The sequence below is a fragment of the Zootoca vivipara genome, chromosome 4 (assembly GCF_963506605.1).
Source record: "Zootoca vivipara chromosome 4, rZooViv1.1, whole genome shotgun sequence".
In the NCBI taxonomy this organism is placed as follows: Eukaryota; Metazoa; Chordata; class Lepidosauria; order Squamata; family Lacertidae; genus Zootoca; species Zootoca vivipara.
The window spans coordinates 50,254,862-50,274,367 of NC_083279.1; the positions used below are offsets into that span (position 1 = coordinate 50,254,862).

Consider the following 19,506-nt stretch of genomic DNA (forward strand, 5'->3'; position numbering starts at 1 on the left):
CCGAGGTGTTCATAAACCGAGGTTCCACTGTATATGTAGCAGCAGTAGCAGCAGCTGCAGAAGAGACTCTTTGTAGGTGATGGGTACATCCATGTACAGTAGTTTTATTTTATGCCCCTTGAGATTGTAGTGGAATTGGGGGGGGGGGAAGAGTTGTGATGCCTTGTAGAAAGGAACTGCCATATCACAACATCTGCTATTGAGATTCAACTACAGTGGTACCTTGGAAGTCAAACGGAATCCATTCCAGAAGTCCATCCAACTTCCAAAATGGTCGGAAACCAAGGCATGGCTTCTCATTGGCTACAGGAAGCTCCTGCAGCCAATCAGAAGCCACGTCAGACATTCGGGTTCCAAAGAACGTTGGCGTTCGGGAGCCAAAATGTTTGACTCGCAAGGCGTTCGACTTCCAAGGTACGACTGTACATGTAGCTTGAGTGAACCTTAGTTTCATGTGAAACAGGACTGAGGCTGAAGCCATATACAGATTTACATGAAAACAAGTTGCTTTACGCTTGCATGATTTCCTTCCACATAATCATGTACAGCATTTCACCACAACAGTAGTTTTAGAATTTGCTCTGTTTGCAAGAACAAAAATAGTCTATCACCCTTAATCTTTTAAAGTTAGTTTAACCATCTACTTCAGACTGCAGCAGACTCCATTTGCAACTATTGCAAACGTTCCCATTAACAGATACTTAAATGAAACTAAATACGTGTCGTCGTCCCCCCCCCCCCCCGACCCGTATGATTTCTCATACTCTGACTAGGAATGAATGAAACCAAATTTCAGAGAAAACATGGACAGGAAAGTTAATATGAATGTTCAACTTTTTATTCCAATCACTGCATCATTCTGCTATTCTTAGCAAGCATAAAAGCACTCACAAATGACAAAAACCTTTCAAGTAATTTTGTCATTGGAACCTCTTTCAAGTTTTTTTAAGCTCTCTTAAGTAGAAATGAAGTATAACCATCTGTAATATTTGCATGACATATTAAAACCCATGAGACTTTTAAATTAACTTTGCCTGTGTTTTATGTAGAGAAAAGTAGCAGTTTTAGATTCTGAACTTCGTTTTCAAACCAGTTTATATAACTGTCCATTGAAGACTTGCCTTAAAACTCTGGCATCTTGTGAAAAAGCTTGGATTTTCTAATTTTGCATTTAATTGGTACAAGAAGATAACATAACATGAATGAATGAATGAAGGCAGAATGCATTAGTTTCACAAAGTTCTGCAGGCCTGCATGGAGCAAGTTAGTTTGCGAAGCAGACACCCTTTATTTCAAGCAATCTTTGTCTACCAGATACAGACTTCCAGGAAAACTTAGTGCGTAAATGACTACTGAAATAATACACGTTTGCAACCATGTGAGATTTCCACAACCACAGACTCTAAAGAGCCTACTGTACAGTCAACTTTTGCTTAGAATGCTTGGCGTCCATTTCACATGATGTGGCTTTTGCAAGTATTCTTTGGACAACTCTTGCATTCTGCAGGCAAGGCATTCATTGAAGACCAGCACTTTAGTAGTGGCTTTACATTTTATTTTCATTTTCAGTTAATTCAGAGATGGAAGTTTCATCGGATTTAAGACGCTTAGGAGGTGGTGGATTTTGCAAAGGGTCTTCAGGTGGTGATGGCCTCTCTGAAATAATTAAGAAAATCATTATTTTTAGGTTTTAGGTTTTAAGAATGTTAAAACTACTGGGGCAAGAAGACAGTGGATAAGATTCAACATAGCGTATGTTTGGTGCCCACTTGCACTATGTTGCTTCTCCTTCCTATCCGGAGTGTTTGGGGGGTCACCTGGTGCAGGTTTTTTGGGGGAGTGTGAAGCGGGGAGAAGAGAAACATGAAGTCCCATTGTGCACGTGGAATTCTGTTGCGCAAGCAGGCAAACATTGCTCTTTCACAGTAATATCACACATTCCCCCAAATTTATTAAAATGGGCGGGGTACATTTTCTGTGCCACCCATACCAACCCCAAGTGCAATCTTGAATTGTGGAGGCAAATAGTTAAAGCAACACTCATTTGACACTTTTTGAAAAAATATCAGCAGTAAGATATTTTACCATGTTGAACTGTTTCCGTGGGAGCACTTGTAGAGATGGGATCTGAAGGCGATGAGTCTTGAGCGTCTGCATTTAGAGGGATTAAGGCAACTCTCCTAAAAGCAATTAAATATTTAAAACCTGAGAACGCTTGACATCTTGACACCCTTACACACATGCAGAGTTTTCCAGACTCCAACTTTCCTCATGCTATGTCTCTGTCTTTCTCTGGCTCCTTCCAACCCTCCCTTCCCTTGACTCCATGGCTAGAGAGCTCAGTCCTGTTCTACACTTAAATCTGCTTACCCATCTCTACATTTCTTCCTTTGATGTTTCCCTGTTTCTGTTTAAGACTGTAAGACTCCTGGGATAGGGACCTCTCATACCTGTTCTTTATAAAGCATCTATGTAGTACATAGATGGCACTACAAATATAATGAAGTCTGAGCAGAAGCTTCATTGAGGATCTGCAATGCTTCCTGGCACTACATCTGCCAGAATCTTCTTTGTAAGGCTGTTTCATACCTACCAGAAGAGCCTGTTTGCATTAAGCTCACCTTGGTGTCTTGCTCCATGCTTGTAAGGTATTAAGGGTAACCCTCCTGGGTTGGTTTGCTTTTGAACTTGATGCCTGCATAGGTTTCTTCTCTTCCAAAGAGGGCACTGGGGGTTTTCTAACAGCAATAGGTGTTGAGGGCAACTCTTTGCTGCTTATCGGAGTCTTGCATTGCACAGCTGGGCTGCTTGGATCCGTGGTCTTATTAGGAAGAGTGCCATCCACTGGTTTTGGAACTGGGGAGATAACACTGGAAGACTGGCCCTTTTTCATTTTTTTCTCAGCTGTGCTGGGGGTCCCGGCACTTACAGCTGGCTTCTCTTTCAATGGTATTCCAAGCTCATCTTCTTCAAAAGTCACAAAAGAACAATATCCATCCGTAGAAGAAATAGCAAGGAAGGATCCATCACTAGACCTGGTGTTTGTTTATGGAATTAAAAAGAAGTTTAGGTGCCTCTGTTGCATTTCAGTAATGGAAATATGAACATGAAGCAGGTTTGGAGTGTAAATGACTCACATTTGACTTTGTGGAAATAACTTCTTCAGAGGCCCTGCTCTGGATGGCCCCACCAACAACATGGGATGGGCAGCTAACAGAGCCTTTTGGGAAGTGGTACCCCTGTTATGGAACAGCCTTACAGTGGGGGTTTGCCCAGCACCCTCTTTGTGGGCTTTTCAGGGACAGATGAAGACTTTTGTTCACCTAGGCCTTTCAAATTGAGAAACACTGTCCTAAATCTTAGTTTTGAGACCAGCATTTTAATTGTTTTTCAGTTGTTTTATATCTTGATTATTTTGCAGGCCTTTCAAATTGAGAACCACTGTCCTAAGTCTTATGGTCCGCTCCTTAGTTTTGAGACCTGCATTTTAATTGTTTTTTTGTTTTCAGTTGTTTTATTTTGCATGATATTTGTTTTGTGAACTGCCTAGAGAACTTATGTTATGGAGCAGTCATATAAATCTGGTAGATAAAAGAAAAACAAATATGTGAAGATAAATGTAGTATGTGAGCTGGAGCCAGGGTTCACTGATCTCAGCCATAGCAATTTCGGTTATGACAATGAGACATTTTGGAGCTTCAGGTAATCACAGAGGTTATTGTCGCCAAGGCCCATGCCATAAATGAAAAATCCCCAAATGCTACAATCCGTCTGAAGTCCTGGGTTTGTATGAAAGGAAACAATTACCTATATGGAAAGGAAACAGTTTCCTGTTGTTAAAGTTTAGATGGGCCATGCTACTGCTGAACAAAGGAACAGTTTTCGGAACAGTGCCAAAAGTTATTTTAGTGACCATGCCCAGAATGATGAGAAATAGAAGGCTTGCAGTAACATTTAAAATCAAGTTCACCATAGTTCCATAACGACATGACTTACTATATACACAGGAAAGTTCAGATGTGTGAAAAAGTAATATTTTTCTGTTTTACAGTAACGTTCTGCCTCATTAAAGTTAAATCAATGCTCTGACAAGACTCCACATTTGTTGCTCCTCTGGAAGAAAAATATTTACAAGGTGCTTGGTGGTGCTGAGAATGCAAGCCAAGATTAAAGAATATTTACTATGTGGTGTTGTTCAGTATATCAAAAATATTCAAGGCAGTTGTGACAAGCAATCACAAGTGTCCTGCATGCTCTGAAGGAAGGCAGAAGGCCAGGGACTGCAGGCAAGGAAGCACATATGGCACCAACTCCCAGTTTGCATTAATGGACTCTTCAGTCTTTATTTTTTGTGTGTTTAAGTTTTTTAATTGTATATTGCCTTGGGTGTCTTGGCAGAAAGGCAGCATATAAATCTAATAAATAAACAAATTACCTACCACGAAATGTCACTAATAGTATGGTAATGTATATTAGATACATAACCAAAAGGAAAGGATTGCTCTGTGTCATAGAAGAGCACAGAATCTTCTGAAGCAACAGCAAAAACCATCCGATAGGGTAGATTTATCAGACCAGTCTTCTTGGAAGCTTCTTCTAAAATGTGAAGAGAGTTTCAAATTAAATACCATTTGCCATTTTAGACCCTCAGCCTTCCACAACCATATCCTCCTCTGCAATTTAGGATGGTGAAAGACATTGAGGACCTCTCTCTTGAATTCTACTGTAGAAATGGAAGATAAGTGTGTTGCTTTTTAACAATGCGTTCCGCACATATGTAAGAATATGTACAACAAATTCCCAAATGAATGCCCCACAGCACTGATAAAATACGCATTTAAAGGATGCATGAAGTTAATGTTCCTTGCACTTTCAGAGTGGAGCACATGGGTTGGGAGAAAAGATCTGCCCCCTAGCTGCTCTTATGCATACTTTTGGAAAAGTAATTGTTCAACATTTCCCCTCTCATTTTCTGAAAGTTGAAACAACTGCTAGAAATGAATAACCTTTCTAACTCTTAAGGTTTTATTCGCAACCAAGGCACTGTTAAGAAAACATTATGTTCCAGTGATATGGAAAGGATGCAAAGGTTCTATCCCCATGCAATTCAGTTTGAGGAACCTGGTTTCTTTTATTAGGACATTCATCTGTTAACAAATACTAAAATGTTTTTTCCCTGTACAAAAATATTCTAACAGCATGTAAAAAAATAAATTGAGTCCTTACAAGAATAAGCAAACAGCATTTGTGATGCAATGCAACCCCAAATAACCATTAGAAAGCTAAGATGTTGAAAAGTATACCCTTTAACACAGCTAGATTTAATATACTTCAAAATATCTACAACATATTCTCCAAAGGATTTACAATACCTTTAAGTGCAGACCTGAGCTCAAAGTAGACTGGGCAGCAACGAACGGCTAAGGTTGCCTTTCCGGGACAAGGTAAATGAGCTATAGGCCTAATAAGAAGCAGTAGAGGATTTTTTTAAGGAAATGACATTTGCCATATGAACTTATAACATGAATGAATATACATCCAGTAAGACCTTACCTTTTCAGATTTTTTCTGGAAAAAACGTAAGTAGTGTTTGTTACATTTTCTCCTGATTCCACACAGCCTGCTGAGAAAGTTAAAGTAGTGCCATTGTGTTAGTTTTGCACATAATCCTTAAGGCTATTACTTAACTAAAAAAATCCCTAAGTTTTCCAATAACTCACAGTGTGACTTCAACCTACAGGAATGCATTTAGGGGCTCAGTATTAATGCCAAGTTGCGTATCATCGACTTGTAATCAATTTGCATTTTTACTTTGGCTACAAATGTACACGATCTATCTCCCCAGTTTTCTTGGGAGTACAGTGTGCATTTTGCACTATTCATCTTCTGCTTACAGCCTACATTTCTAATGCAAAATCAGGAACAGGACAGTATGGACTTGCACACGGACTTGTATGCAAACAGTATTAAATGTGAACTGCCTAGAGAACGCTGGCCACCATCTTTATTTATTATTATTTTATTTATACTGTAATGGAAATATTACAAAATTCCTGGAGGAGGGAGAAGGCACGTGTTTGGTAATAAATTCTAATACACACGAGCAGTTTTTCACCAAATGCTGAAAACACCACACGCCATTCTTTGCTGCAGGGCTGGATGAAGGAAATGAAAGATCTGCACTTACCAGGAACAAGAAGCAGAGAGCCGTCTGGTGTAAAAGTAAGCCTCCGAAAGAATGACTTCATGCTGTCATCATGAAACATTCGATAGCTTTTTACCTGAAGAATTTGACAGCCATTAAACTTGACAACAGCTATTTACTCCCAGTTACTGTACAACTAAGTACATGCATCCATTCTGTGTTTCCTTTTAATGGAAAGGATAGAGCACTCTTCAGCTAAAGAGTAATCTCCCTTTTTCCTTTAGATACAGTGGAACCTCAGTTTTTGAATGTCTCAGCTGCCAAACGTTTCAGCAGCCGAACGCCGAAAACCCAGAAGTGAATACTTCCGTTTTCGAATGTGCCTCGAAAGTCGAACGGCTTCCGAGGAGCGTTTCTCCTTTTTCTCAATGGAATTTGCCAATAGCCCTTTGATCCTTGGTTTTCGAACGTTTCGGAAATCAAACGCATTTCTGGAACAGATTACGTTCGAAAAATGAGGTTCCACTGTACATCCATTCAGTTCTTATAGATGTACCCAACAGTCACACTGAACCACTTCACAGAGTTCAAGGGATTGTGATTCTATAAATATTCCCATGTGCCTTGGAATTACAATGGTGAAAATGAAGTACACTTTATTTGCATAGCCCTGGAAAACTAACTGGGCCGTACATTTATGTAATCCTGATCTAGATTCATTTATTAGTAAGGGCTGCTTCACACATTACAGTTTTCCAACATGAAGCTATCCTTGTGTAGAAAGCGGTTTACCACAATGTGAGAAGTAAATCAAAAACTATATTGATTCTCTCTCTCTCTTGAGGTTTGAAGCAACCCTGAATGAAAAGATATACCACAATTTTCCTTCATTAAATAATAACTGCCCTGCACCTTCCTTTGAGTAATGGTTTGGGGTGGGGAAGAATGAGGGAGCAATAGTTGGATGGGTCAGAATAAGAAAGGAAGTGCAACAGAAATAGTTCATATTTGATTTAGAAATAGACAGTGCACCATGCAAAGAGGAACAGGATGTTTGCCTTCTCACTTCCTCTCCCGTTCCAGTTTGCTGGGGCAGGGAAGGTTGAAGAGAACAGAATGAAGCACAGACAGACAGAATTTGCTCTGTTGCTCTGGAATTTGTATTTCCAGTGATAAGATAATGTTTATACCAATAACTTCTTTACAGGTTGCAAACCACTTTGAGGTTTTCTGCAATCAAGTGGCATATAAATTTTAGTAAGTAATAAAATAAAAATAAATAAAAACTTATTTAGACGTGTAACCAGAGAGAAGATTCACTCAACCCACCAAGAATTGTTTTGTGTTTAAAAAACCAAAAATTTCTGACCTCTCCTTCAGATCCTCTGCCCGACGGCATTTTGGTAACGTTAAATGCCACTCTCTTAGTCTGTGTATTATATACTCTCAAAACCCTACATAAAAAGGAAAACTGTTAATTACAAACAAAACACCCACCCTCTTTTATGTTCTGTATGATTATTATAGCACCTCCCCCCTAATGATATATTTCCTGGCTTTTTGAGAAGGTATGTTTCCATATATATATATATATATATATATATATATATATGTTAAAGGATAGCAAGAAGAAGACACTATAACACTGGTCTTATTCACAACAGTGGAAACAAGGCGATCCTACAGGACTAAGGGAAATAGGCATTTTAAAGCAACTAAATTCATTCCATTCAGGAAAGATAGCATTTAAATAATGAAGTATTTTAAACATTCTAGGAAACAAAATATAAAAAGACATCAATGGAAATTTCTCTTCCCCAGCATTAATGACTTACCTATCACAACTAAGAGTTGCAATATACTGTCCTGCAGGGTCCCAGGTTACTCCTTGAACGTAACTTTTGTGTTCATTAAAAATTGAAACCTTTTGCCCTGGAATATAATATTAATAGTGAATTGCTTTTTAAATGAGATGTCATATGATAACGAATGCAGAAATAATTTGGATCAATCATTCTTTTTGGTGTGGCTTGTACACAATGCTAAACCATGGTTTTACTTGGATGAGATTCCATGAGCCCAAGTGGAGTAGAAACTCAAAATTATGGCTACCTCTGAAATATTGTTTGCTTGAAAAACTGACACATACAAATCAGAATGGACACGGATCTAATTTTAAAGGACCTTTAATAAGCCATATTCCTTCCTCTTAACAAGCCATCCCACCTACAAATCTGTTTGAACCCCAATTTTACAATAATAGCATTATTTTCTATCCAGTAGACAACTTCCATTGTAATTATTTATCAAAACGCTTAATTTTTATTGTGCTTCTCCTAAAAGCCAAGCTTCAAAGAGACAACCCTGAAGTAGTGTGGGACCACAGAGCTGCTTAAGGCCACACAGTGAATACAATAGGACTTGATTGATTGATTGATTGATTGATTGATAGTGCAAAATAATGAATCAAACCATTCTTTTCATACCAGACAGGAATGGTAATAGCAGTTAGCCAAGATTTTCAGAGCGTATTTCCCAGGTACAGCAGTCCTAAGGTCTAAAACTCTGGGAAAAACTCGAGAAGAATGGAAGAAAGGATAGGTTCACATAAAAACAAAATCATAGCGATTACCTTTACTGACATCCCACATTATAGCTGTGTTGTCAACTGATGCAGATGCCATGAAGTTTCCATCAGGGGTCCAGCAAATATCATACACATCTTCCAAATGACCTCTGGAATTAAGCACATACACAGAGGGCAACAAAGTTATAGGCAACATACACTCACTTTTCGTTTACCCCCCATATTGCATGGAGGGTGACATAAAATGATGTATGTCCCATTACCCATCTTCTCCCAGCATTGCAATTCACAGCACCAAAATCTGTTCAGGAGGGTCCACCAACCCTCAGTGTGTGAGAGAAACTACAGAGAGAGGAGCAGGAGGTCAAGCAGAAGTGAAGAAATAGACACAGAAACTGGTAATCTTAATACATCTCTATCATCTATCTATCTCTATCATTCATTTTCCATAAACTTACCAAACAGCTATGAATTAGAAACACAGAAAGCTATAATAAACTATTTTTTTAAAAAAATGAAGTGTGATATCCCAGCAGCTGCTATTAAAACTGAACAGATCACTCAATGAAACTTAACCAAAAGCAACAAATCTTACCTTAAAGTTTTGATTACTGTCCAGTTCTCCTTGTTTAGTTGGTTATCATCATCCCCATCCTGAAATACTGTTGGCTCTTGCTCTTTGTTATCATTCAACTTCCACAACAAAATCGCAGCATCTGTGAAAATTAATCTCAATGAGAACATTTTTCACAACTTCATTCTACCCGTCATTTTATCACGACAGTGCAGTATTATATAGTACACGCTACCGTAGTAGCCATGATTAGGCTGCAAACTTATATACCTGGGAGTAAGCTCCAAAGAACACAACAGGGCTTACTTCTGAGTAGGTATGCTTGGATTTCGTTGGACAATATACAAAACATTTGTTTTCGTGTTTGTTAATTAATTAATTAATTATCAGATCTCCACCCTGCCTGTCCTCCCAAAGAAGCCTAAGGTGGGTAGAACAAGGCTATTAAATTTTTAAAAATGTATTCAAAACATTAAAAAACATCTGAAAATGTACAATTGCATAAGAACATTTTTACCCCAAGCAGCAGAGCTAAAAAAATATATAGCCAGATATTTTTGTGCTTCTTGACACTGTGTTTGGTCTAAGATTGGGTAAACTGCCATTTTACATGAGTGAGTCAACTTCTTATTGTTTTTTCTTTTTTCATTTCAGTGAAATAGTTTTGAGGATTTCAGTGGAATAATCACTGTGTTTCACCTGCCCAGTGTTCAAAACGTTTTACGTTATAAGATGATGATATTTTTGGACAAACTATGCACAACATTGTCAAAGAGGTTATCAATAATGTGGACAGCCTAAAATCTGACAAAAGTCATTTAAAAACTGAACAAGATTTTTTTTGAGCTATACTGGAACAGATCAAAAACATACAAGAATGTTTAAGAGGAGGTTGTGACTGTTACTTGAGTTTATTGGTGTGTGTAGTGTTGTATTGTTCAACAAGGACCTGGGAGACCAGGGTTCAAACCCCCATTCAGCCATGAAGCTCACTGGGTGTCCTTGAGTCAGCCATCGTCTCTTAGCCTAACCTACTTCGCAGGATGGTTGTGAGAATAAAATGGGGAGACAACCATGAACACCAGCTTGAGCTCCTTGGAAGAAAGGCGGGATACAAATGTAATAAGACTTTTAAAAATTTCAACAATGTAAAGCAGGCATCCCCAGACTACGGCTCAAAGGGCTGATTTATCTGGCCTGTTGCCCGCTGCCACCGCCCGCTCTTACCGGCGCAGCTGCCCACTTCCGAGTCGCAGAGCACCGGAAATAGCTTGTGCGCATGCGCAAGCGTCACGTCCGGTGCACTTCCGGGTGGGAGGAGGCCCGTGCGCAAAAGCTATTTCCGGTGCTCCTGCGACCCAGAAGTGCGCCAGAAATAGCGTGTGCACACACGTATGGGTGCGCACTCCTCCGCCCTCTGGCCTGCCGTGGCACCGGCGCTGCAGGCACCGGCCCGAAGCGCTGTAAGTTTGGGGACCCCTGATGTAAAGGATATAATTTGTATTACTGTAATATCCATCCTGTCTATATGATTCGGTACATTTGTTCTGTTAATGAAAACAGTATTCTTCATTTTCTTTTAAAAAATGTCTAAAGTTCAGAATATCCACTTATTCATCTAATTTTGTGTTAATAGGTTATCTGAGATGCTATAGTATGTGGTCTTTTGTAATGGAATATATAGTATTAAATTAGATACATTATTACAAATTACAAAACAATCAATTAAATGGGAAGAGTTCAGGGTTGATTTAATACATACCATCTCCACCAGATGCTAGAATCTCACCATTGGGAGCAAAACGCACAACATTCACAGCTTTGGTATGGCGAGCTAAATTGGACAAGAATTCCACAATTGCTTTCCCATCTGGTCCTTTTTCTACTTTCCATATCTAGTTATGAAATATTATAGTCAGAGACAGAAAACAAGCATATCCCAAAACCTCACGAAATTTCATGCACATGGGAGACATACATACTCATCATAAAAGAGCATAAATGTCAAGATAGCTAAAAAGATACTAACTTTTGACAACTCATTTTATAATACAAATAGTCCTCTTTCAAACCCAAACCTCATATACTATATAATGTCCATTGACACATTTATAGTGATCTCATATAATTTAGCTACAATTATTTTCATACCTGTAAAATTAAACACAACATACTACAAAGAAACTTTATAATATATATTTGTCATTCATTCATTCATTTTCTATACCACCCTTCATCCAAAGATCACAGGACAGTTTACAATATAAAAACGCAAAAATACATACCATAATGACAAACAAAAACAATACTGTACCCCCCCCATTTAAAAGGCCATATTGTTTAATTAGTTAAAACAATTGTAGCATTAGCCCTGTCTCTGCCTTGTAGCCATGAGATGTACTTTGTTTACAGAAATAAGGAGAGTTACTCTTCTCTTGCTGTCTGCCCACTACAAACAGAAATGTTTCTCTCTTGTTACAAACATTTGTACAAATATAGAAGATTTAGCAATATCCCATAGATGAATGTTTGTGACTCACACGAACAGCGGTGTCCACTCCAGCAGAAGCCAATCTATTGATTTTCCCATCAGTGCCATGTTGAAAGTCTAAGCTGTACACTGGTTCTTTATTGTGCCATGCAATTTCACAAGTGAATACTTTCATCCTTTTCAAAGCAAACACAGACATTTTGACTTTCACAGCAATGAAACTCATAAGTGATGCATTGTTCCATGTGATAATGAACTGAGCAGTTTTCACAGGCTGTGAAATTGAATACAATTTTTCATAGTAATAATATATTATCTTATATTATATTGTTTAATTAAGTTGTAAGTTATTGTAGCACGTTGCACAACATGCATTTTAAAAAATACAGTGATTATAGACATGGATTGTCACTCCTGTTCTTCCTTCCCATATGTATATATACTATTAAGGCAGTTACTCTCCCCAGGGAGGCTCACCTAGTGCCTTTGTTACATACCTTTAGGTGCTAGGCAAAATCATTCTTTTTCGCCCAGGCCTTTGGCTAACTGAACAAACATCGACCTTTTAAACTGGAGGTGGGGTGGGGTGTCATGGCATTGTTTTTGCTTGTTCTTGTGCTTGTTGCATATCACTGCGTTTTTATATTGGTATAGAATGATGCCCTTTGGTATAGAAATTTTAATAATAATAATAATAGCTGGAAAAGTAAAGAAAATGTAGTGTGACAAAAAAATAACTACTTCCCATGGAGCTTCACTGATGAGCAACAAAACAGTTATTTGTTTCCAAAGGCATTAAGTTTGTGTTTGTTTGTTTGTTTGTTTGTTAAGGAGAGCATTCCTTACGGCTAATGGGTTAAGCCAGGGGTTCCCAACAAAATTTTCTCGAGGACCCCTCATCGAGCCGCTATTGTGACAAGGACCCCCATTAATTCCTAATCCTAAAATTAAAAAGTGAGAGCCAAATTAAGAGTCTTTTTATATTTTATATTTATACGTTTTTTACAGTTACAGCAGAGTACTCCATCAGTATACAGTTAGTTTTAATGTTCAGTTCTTAATGAGATGAACCACTTTTTAACCAACGGTCCATTTTTAACTACGCGAACTGTAGCTTCCGCGAAAAACAACACTTTGTTTACAAACACTACTGTTTTGCAAAGAGGCAGCGCACGCCAGGGAGGAGGGAGGGGAATGGAGAAGACAGGGTACCTGCGCAGTAGCGCACAAATGAAGCCGACGCGCGCAAAGCATCTTGGGGAGGTGAGTGTTAGTAGAATGTGCGCGCTGCCTCTTTGAAAAACAGTAGTGTTTGTAAGTGAGAGATTTTACTTTCTTGGGCTCCTTGATCACTGCAGATGGTGACAGCAGTCACGAAATTAAAAGACGCCTGCTTCTTGGGAGAAAAGCAATGACAAACCTAGACAGCATCTTAAAAAGCAGAGACATCACCTTGCCGACAAAGGTCCGTATAGTTAAAGCTATGGTTTTCCCAGTAGTGATGTATGGAAGTGAGAGCTGGACCATAAAGAAGGCTGATCGCCGAAGAATTGATGCTTTTGAATTATGGTGCTGGAGGAGACTCTTGAGAGTCCCATGGACTGCAAGAAGATCAAACCTATCCATTCTTAAGGAAATCAGCCCTGAGTGCTCCCTGGAAGGACAGATCGTGAAGCTGAGGCTCCAATACTTTGGCCACCTCATGAGAAGAGAAGAATCCTTGGAAAAGACCCTGATGTTGGGAAAGATTGAGGGCACTAGGAGAAGGGGACGACAGAGGACAAGATGGTTGGACAGTGTTCTCGAAGCTACGAACATGAGTTTGACCAAACTGCGGGAGGCAGTGCAAGACAGGAGTGCCTGGCGTGCTATGGTCCATGGGGTCACGAAGAGTCGGATATGACTAAACGACTAAACAACAAAGTGTTTGTAAAGCGCCACCTAACGGCATACAGCAGAACTACTGCCTCTATCTAATTCTAGTTTTGCGCTAGGCTAGACTCTGCTCATGCAGGAAGCGGCCAAAACAAAAAATCTGTTATCATACGAAATATATTTTTTATTCTAATAGCATCTTGAGGACCCCTCTGGCATAGCTCGCGGACCCCTGGGGGTCCCCGGACCACCTGTTGGGAACCACTGGGATAAGCATCAAAGCTCTTTCTGTGAGAGTGGAGATTAATAATAATAATAATAATAATGCCAGCACTTTCCCAATGATGCACTTCAAAGCACATCACAAAGACCATTTGATCTCAATACATTATAATCCTGGAAGGCAGGCAAGTGTCATAGACAGTTGCTGCGGGGGGCAGGGCTGGTTGATGACACCCAGCCTTGCTAGAACTGCCCCCACCTTTTCATGGCTGGGCTGATTTCAGCCCATTCTCTTAACCCCCACACTAGCACGTCCTGGATCACAACACTCAATGCCATCCACCACCACCCCTGCAGTGTAGGCACCCTCCCCTGACCCATAACGCCAAGTGACGTTTATATGCATCACCTGCGCAGACACCTTGACACGCACGGAAGGCGGTAAGCATCACTCAAGGGACCTGGGGGACCCTAGTTTTCGCCCTACGCGCCAAATGCGTTTGCTTCCGTAGAAACTCTCGGGCGGAGGGAGGGAAGCAGCTGGTTCCCGCTCGGAACCAGGAGGAGAGAGGGGCCCCGCTGCCCATTTCTGGACAGCTTCCACCCAAGAGTCTCCCCTCCCCCTCCCCGCCTGGCTCTTTCCCCACGTACCTGCAAGAAGGACCGGGAGAGCCACCCCGGACTGCGCGGGCAGAAAGCTCGTCAGAAACTCAAACCCCGGTTCCCGGTTCCCGCGCTCGCGCCTGCGCAGCCGAGGCTCCCGAGGTTCTGGAAGGAGGAGCCGGGGGAAAAGGCGCCACCTCTGAGGAAAGCGCCGCCCCCGCTTCCCTACTTACGGGTCCTTTCCTTGCTCGCTCCCCGGCGCGCCTTGTTTCTTGTTGCTTTTGACAGGGGCTTTGCAGGATTGCAGGAGGGCTTTTGTCCGGGAAAACCCGCTTTGCTCTCATTTAAAGTGCTGCTGGGATTGGCAAAGAGGTTCCTTTGAGCGACAGTAGCTCTCTAAAAAGATAGGGCGAAACATAGGTCGCAAGGCGCGTTAACTATGCGCTGCGTCTCCAGGTCAGCTTAATACAACCAGAAGAGATCCTAAAATTCTTTACCTGTTCACAGCTTAAGTCTGACGAAGTATGCATGCACACGAAAGCTCATACCAAAATAAAAACTTAGTTGGTCTTTAAGGTGCTACTGAAGGAATTTTTTTATTTTGTAGGGGAAGTTTGTTACTGTTGCAACTTGGGTAGAGACCCCTGACCATTAGGTCCAGTCATGACTGACTCTGGGGTTGCAGCGCTCATCTCGCGTTACTGGCCAAGGGAGCCGGCGTACAGCTTCCAGGTCATGTGGCCAGCATGACAAAAGCCGCTTCTGGCAAACCAGAGCAGCAAATGGAAACGATGCTTACCTTCCCGCTGTAGCGGTCCCTATTTATCTAGTTGCACTTTGATGTGCTTTCGAACTGCTAGGTTGGCAGGAGCTGGGACCGAGCAACGGGAGCTCACCCCGTTGCAGGGATTCGAACCACCGACCTTCTGATCAGCAAGCCCTAGGCTCTGTGGATTAACCCACAGCGCCACCTGCGTCCCTTACACTTTTGCAAGTTACTGAGTACTATATAAGCCAGCCGGCTAAGCTATTGTGCAGTCCAGGACTCAGAGCTGAAATAAAGAGCTGGTTGTTTTAAGAGCTGTGTCTTCATCTGTCTTTCCCACGACAACATCAAGGATCTCACAATGTTTATCCCTACCTAATATTAGCCCAAGCACATATATCTGAAGGGAATGTCATAGTTCAGACTTGGTCACTGAATAGGGAGTTTTATTGGGCTGCTCCACATCTTGAGCGCCACTTCCAGATGGCCTGTTCATTGTGCATGCATCCCAATTTGTTTGCAGGTAGATCGGGACATAAGCTATATACGGAAAACTTATTCTGATTTGATTACAAGTAGGGAAGTCAAACTGATGTTATGCCACCTCTCGCTACATCTCCCTGTCGCTATACTTCTTGCTAGGTGTGCCAACTTGAATAAAATATTGGGGGAGGGGAAGAAACCCTGCCCCACATAATCAGTCACAAGATGCCCCTCGTACACACTATTTGAATGGCAACGGACAAAGGAATTGAGGGGATGCTCATCAAATTTGCAGATGACAGCAAACCGGGAGGGGTAGCGAATGCCGCTGAAGACAGGATCAGGATTCAAAATGACAAAAGATTGGAGAAACGGGCCGAAACCAACAAAATGAATTTCAGTAGGGACAAATGTAAGGTTCTGCACTTAGGCAGGAAGAACCAGCTGCACAAATATAAGATGGGGGACACCTGGCTTACTGGCAGCACATGTGAAAAGGATCCAGGCGTCTTAGTGGACCACAAGCATAACACAAGTCAACAGTGTGATGCAGCAGCATAAAAAGCTAATGCTATTCTAGGCTGTATCAACAGAAGTACAGTATAGTGTCAAAATCAAGGGAAGTTATAGTACCACACTGTTCTGCCTTGACCAGACTGCACCTGGAGTACTGTGTCCAATTCTGGGTACCACAATTTAAGAAGGATGCTGACAAGCTGGAATGTGCACTGAGGAGAGCAACTAATATGATCATGGGTCTGGAAATCAAGCCTTGTGAGGAACGGTTGAAGGAGCTGCATATGATTAACCTGGAGGATACCCAGAGGTGGTTTGTGAGATGGACATGCATAAGAGCACCACTAAGAATATAGCTCTGGGGTTCCAGAACTGAGCTAACAAGTCCTTTGGTGCAAAAATCCACTTCTGATTCTCCCCTCCAAATATTTTTGTTTCCTTGACCAGTCTAATTGAGAAGCTTTTTCATTAATATGTGGAAAAGCTTGCTGATCAATTGTAAATCACCAAGAGATGTACCAGTAAATCTCATTCTATCATCTAGCAGCCCTAATGTAATGGATGGAGAGGCATAGGAAGTTAACTTGTAATGACAGCTCCCCATTATTTCTCTCTGGTGGGGCAGTTTTCAACTTGTCAAGAACTGTAACCCTTCCCCACCCCAACTTAATAGAGTTTACAGTGAGAAAGATAAGAGACTTCTCCATCTGTCCAAAGCCCCTGCTAGACTTGCCTCTATTGTAGTCTAAGCAGTAGTCGACTCCCATCCCCCAAACTAAGATCACCCTCAACAAATAGATCAGTTGGTAGAGCATGAGACTCCTAATCTGAGGGTTGTGGGTCTGAGCCCCATTTTTGGGCAGATTCCTGAATTGCATGGGGTTGGACTAGATGGCCCTTGTGATCCCTTCCAAGTCTACAATTTTATAATTTCAAATCAAAGAAACAGAGTCCTAAAAACCTCTCTTAGGAATCAAAGAAAAGAACATATATTGCATAAGTATAGTTTTCACACACACACTTTTAAAGTAGATACATATATCAGAAAGGAATTGGATGTGAATTTGACATCAGTCCAAACACCCAGGTTTCCACATGTAGTTCGCCTGAAAGGCAAAAATTTGCGTGAATTGAATTGTTCCACATGCCTAAGAGAACATGAGTTCCTCGGGACTAGCCCTATAAACTATAGACAGAATGCTGTTGAAATACCAATTGAGTTTCATCATAAGTTCATGACAAGGTGCAAGGGTCTGCTATCCCATGAGGTAAAGTCACAACTCCTGACATTTAAACAAAAAATATTGGATTGCACCTCAAGTTAACTTGCTGAATTATGGAGATAAGTATTTAGTTTGCTAAGATGATAAACAAGTACACAATTTTAAGTACTTATGTGGGAGTAAGGCCCAATAAATTTAGTAGGATTTACCAATGAGTAGGTATGATTAGGACTGTGCTGTAAATGCTCATAATTAGAAGGAAACAAAAAAGCAGGTTTTTTTAAAAAATAGGGAACCATTTGCCCAGTTACAGGATTCTTCTTGTCACCCAGAAGACCATGATGTGCCCCCCATTTAGTCCAAAATATACATATTTTGATTTACTTCATGGAAATAAAAATTTATTTACATTTATTCACTTTTCTTCAAAGTATTAATGTACAGTATAAATTTAAATAACATTCTCCATAGAGTCACATTTTTAAAACCCAGACTTTACAATGCGTTCAGAGAATAATGAAAAACAAATACATATATAATTAAAGAAAAAAAGTATGTAAAAATTGCTCCGTAGAACTATATGGCCATATTTTGAAAAGCAGTATCTTTTAATTAAACAAAACAGTAGAATTTGAAAGACTTGGTTTGCAATACCCTTAACCAGCATATAATACACTATAAGGTTGAAATATCAATAACTGTCAGGGTTGAGACAGACGAGGAGGAGTGGTGGCTAGCTCCCCCTGACAAGCCCCCACAGAGGAATCTGAGGAATTCACACCTGGGGAAGACTGGTGGCAGCACTCAGAAGAAGAGCAATCTGACAGGGAGGAGGGAAGATCAGAACTGCAGCAACAAGTCGATCCAGAACCAGGCCCCAGTCAGGCAGGTTATCAAATGGCCGGTAATCTTGATCTGGCTTCCCTGAGCCCGGCTTTTGGACTTCTGGCTTTAACTGACCTTGGCTACTCTTGACTCCCACGTAACTGTCTGTCTTCAACTGGCTCTGACCAGACTGTTGACCTTGGCTTATCCAACCCTGACTGCTGCTCTTCAGTGTGCCTACTTGCTGGCACCCTAACAATAACCACTCATTAGAAAAATGTTGCTTTCAAGAAAATGGAAAGGTACATAATATTTATGGTAATTTTTGACAACTTTATCAAAATTAAGCACATGAGTTGGTATTTCTTTTAGAAACATACTGTGACATAACAGTTGTTTTACAATACTTTTAATCAGCTTATAATTGATCATGTATCATTAATCATGTATCAAAGTTTAAAAATACTCACAGGTCTCTATAAAATACTACTTGCCAGTAGCTTACCTTCTGGGGCTAGTAGCTGTTGCAGGGGAAGGGTGATTTTTGTCACAAACCACAGTATGGAAGGAAAATGTTACCCTCACCCTCACCCCCATCCCAGAAGCCACAGTTCCAATAAAAAGCAGCCCCTTTGCAGCAGAAACAGCCTAAAAGGAAACCAGGCCAGTTTTCATGTGTAGTACGGCACTAAAATGAACAGTCTTTGCAGGTTGTAAACTTGACAATAAGGTATGTTGAGACTGCAGGGGAAACAAAATTAAGTAGTGCTTTCACGCAACTGCTCCAGAACTTGCCCTAGAATTTCATCGACTATGCCAACGTCGGGATTGATTTCCTGCACATTAAGTTCAGGCATTATTGTTCCTAGTAACTGTCCCACGTTAACTCGCAGGGATCGCAGCTTCTGGCTAAGAAAGATAAGATTGAGAACATCAGTTAAAATTACATGTACGGTGTAGATAAGTTCAATATATACTTTAAATCATCATTTGCTTAACTGTTCATTCATTCCTTTCCCATTTCTATTGTTGTTATTGTATAGTGTGTTACAAATTTGACATACATTGTTTTGAAGAATACATTAAAAGACACTTTAAACAAATTAAACTGAAATGCTACATAGTATAGAGATGTTATATTGAAGTTCACCTTGTCTATTAATTTTGTTTATTTAACATAGAAAGCATCTGAAAAC

The 19,506-nt window shown here is 40.4% G+C and overlaps 2 protein-coding genes across 3 annotated transcripts in view; both read right to left on the bottom strand.

The window, feature by feature from the left end:
- Positions 1-774: 774 nt before the first annotated feature.
- On the bottom strand, positions 775-14,667 carry CHAF1B (chromatin assembly factor 1 subunit B). 2 transcript variants are annotated; one of them, XM_035116740.2, is made up of 14 exons: positions 14,546-14,667; positions 11,847-11,973; positions 11,069-11,201; positions 9,328-9,448; positions 8,778-8,881; positions 7,981-8,077; positions 7,515-7,599; positions 6,188-6,281; positions 5,554-5,620; positions 5,373-5,461; positions 4,440-4,596; positions 2,622-3,035; positions 2,086-2,180; positions 775-1,656 (listed from the first exon to the last, which is right to left on the bottom strand). In XM_035116740.2, exons 2-14 carry the CDS (start codon positions 11,970-11,972, stop codon positions 1,547-1,549), a joined length of 1,692 nt encoding a protein of 563 aa, XP_034972631.2. In that variant the 5' UTR covers position 11,973; positions 14,546-14,667; the 3' UTR covers positions 775-1,546. The 2 variants fall into 2 exon arrangements, with proteins under 2 accessions (XP_034972631.2, XP_034972630.2); XM_035116739.2 differs by having other exon boundaries at positions 5,554-5,623.
- Positions 14,668-14,798: 131 nt separating this feature from the next.
- The window catches only part of MORC3 (MORC family CW-type zinc finger 3), a 46,002-nt gene continuing 41,294 nt past the window's right edge, over positions 14,799-19,506 (bottom strand). Inside the window, exon 18 of the mRNA XM_035116018.2 lies at positions 14,799-19,219. Within this exon, the coding sequence (XP_034971909.1) occupies positions 19,069-19,219 (151 nt within the window). The 3' untranslated portion in view covers positions 14,799-19,068. The remainder of the gene's footprint in view (positions 19,220-19,506) is intronic.

Coding starts and splice junctions, on each gene's coding strand:
- CHAF1B (XM_035116739.2), bottom strand. CDS start 11,972: ATGAAAGTATTCACTTGTGAAATTGCATGGCACAATAAAGAACCAGTG. Junction 7,600..7,980: donor GCAACTCTTAGTTGTGATAG/GTAAGTCATTAA, acceptor CTTTTTATGTAG/GGTTTTGAGAGTATATAATA. Junction 3,036..4,439: donor ACTATTAGTGACATTTCGTG/GTAGGTAATTTG, acceptor AACAAACACCAG/GTCTAGTGATGGATCCTTCC.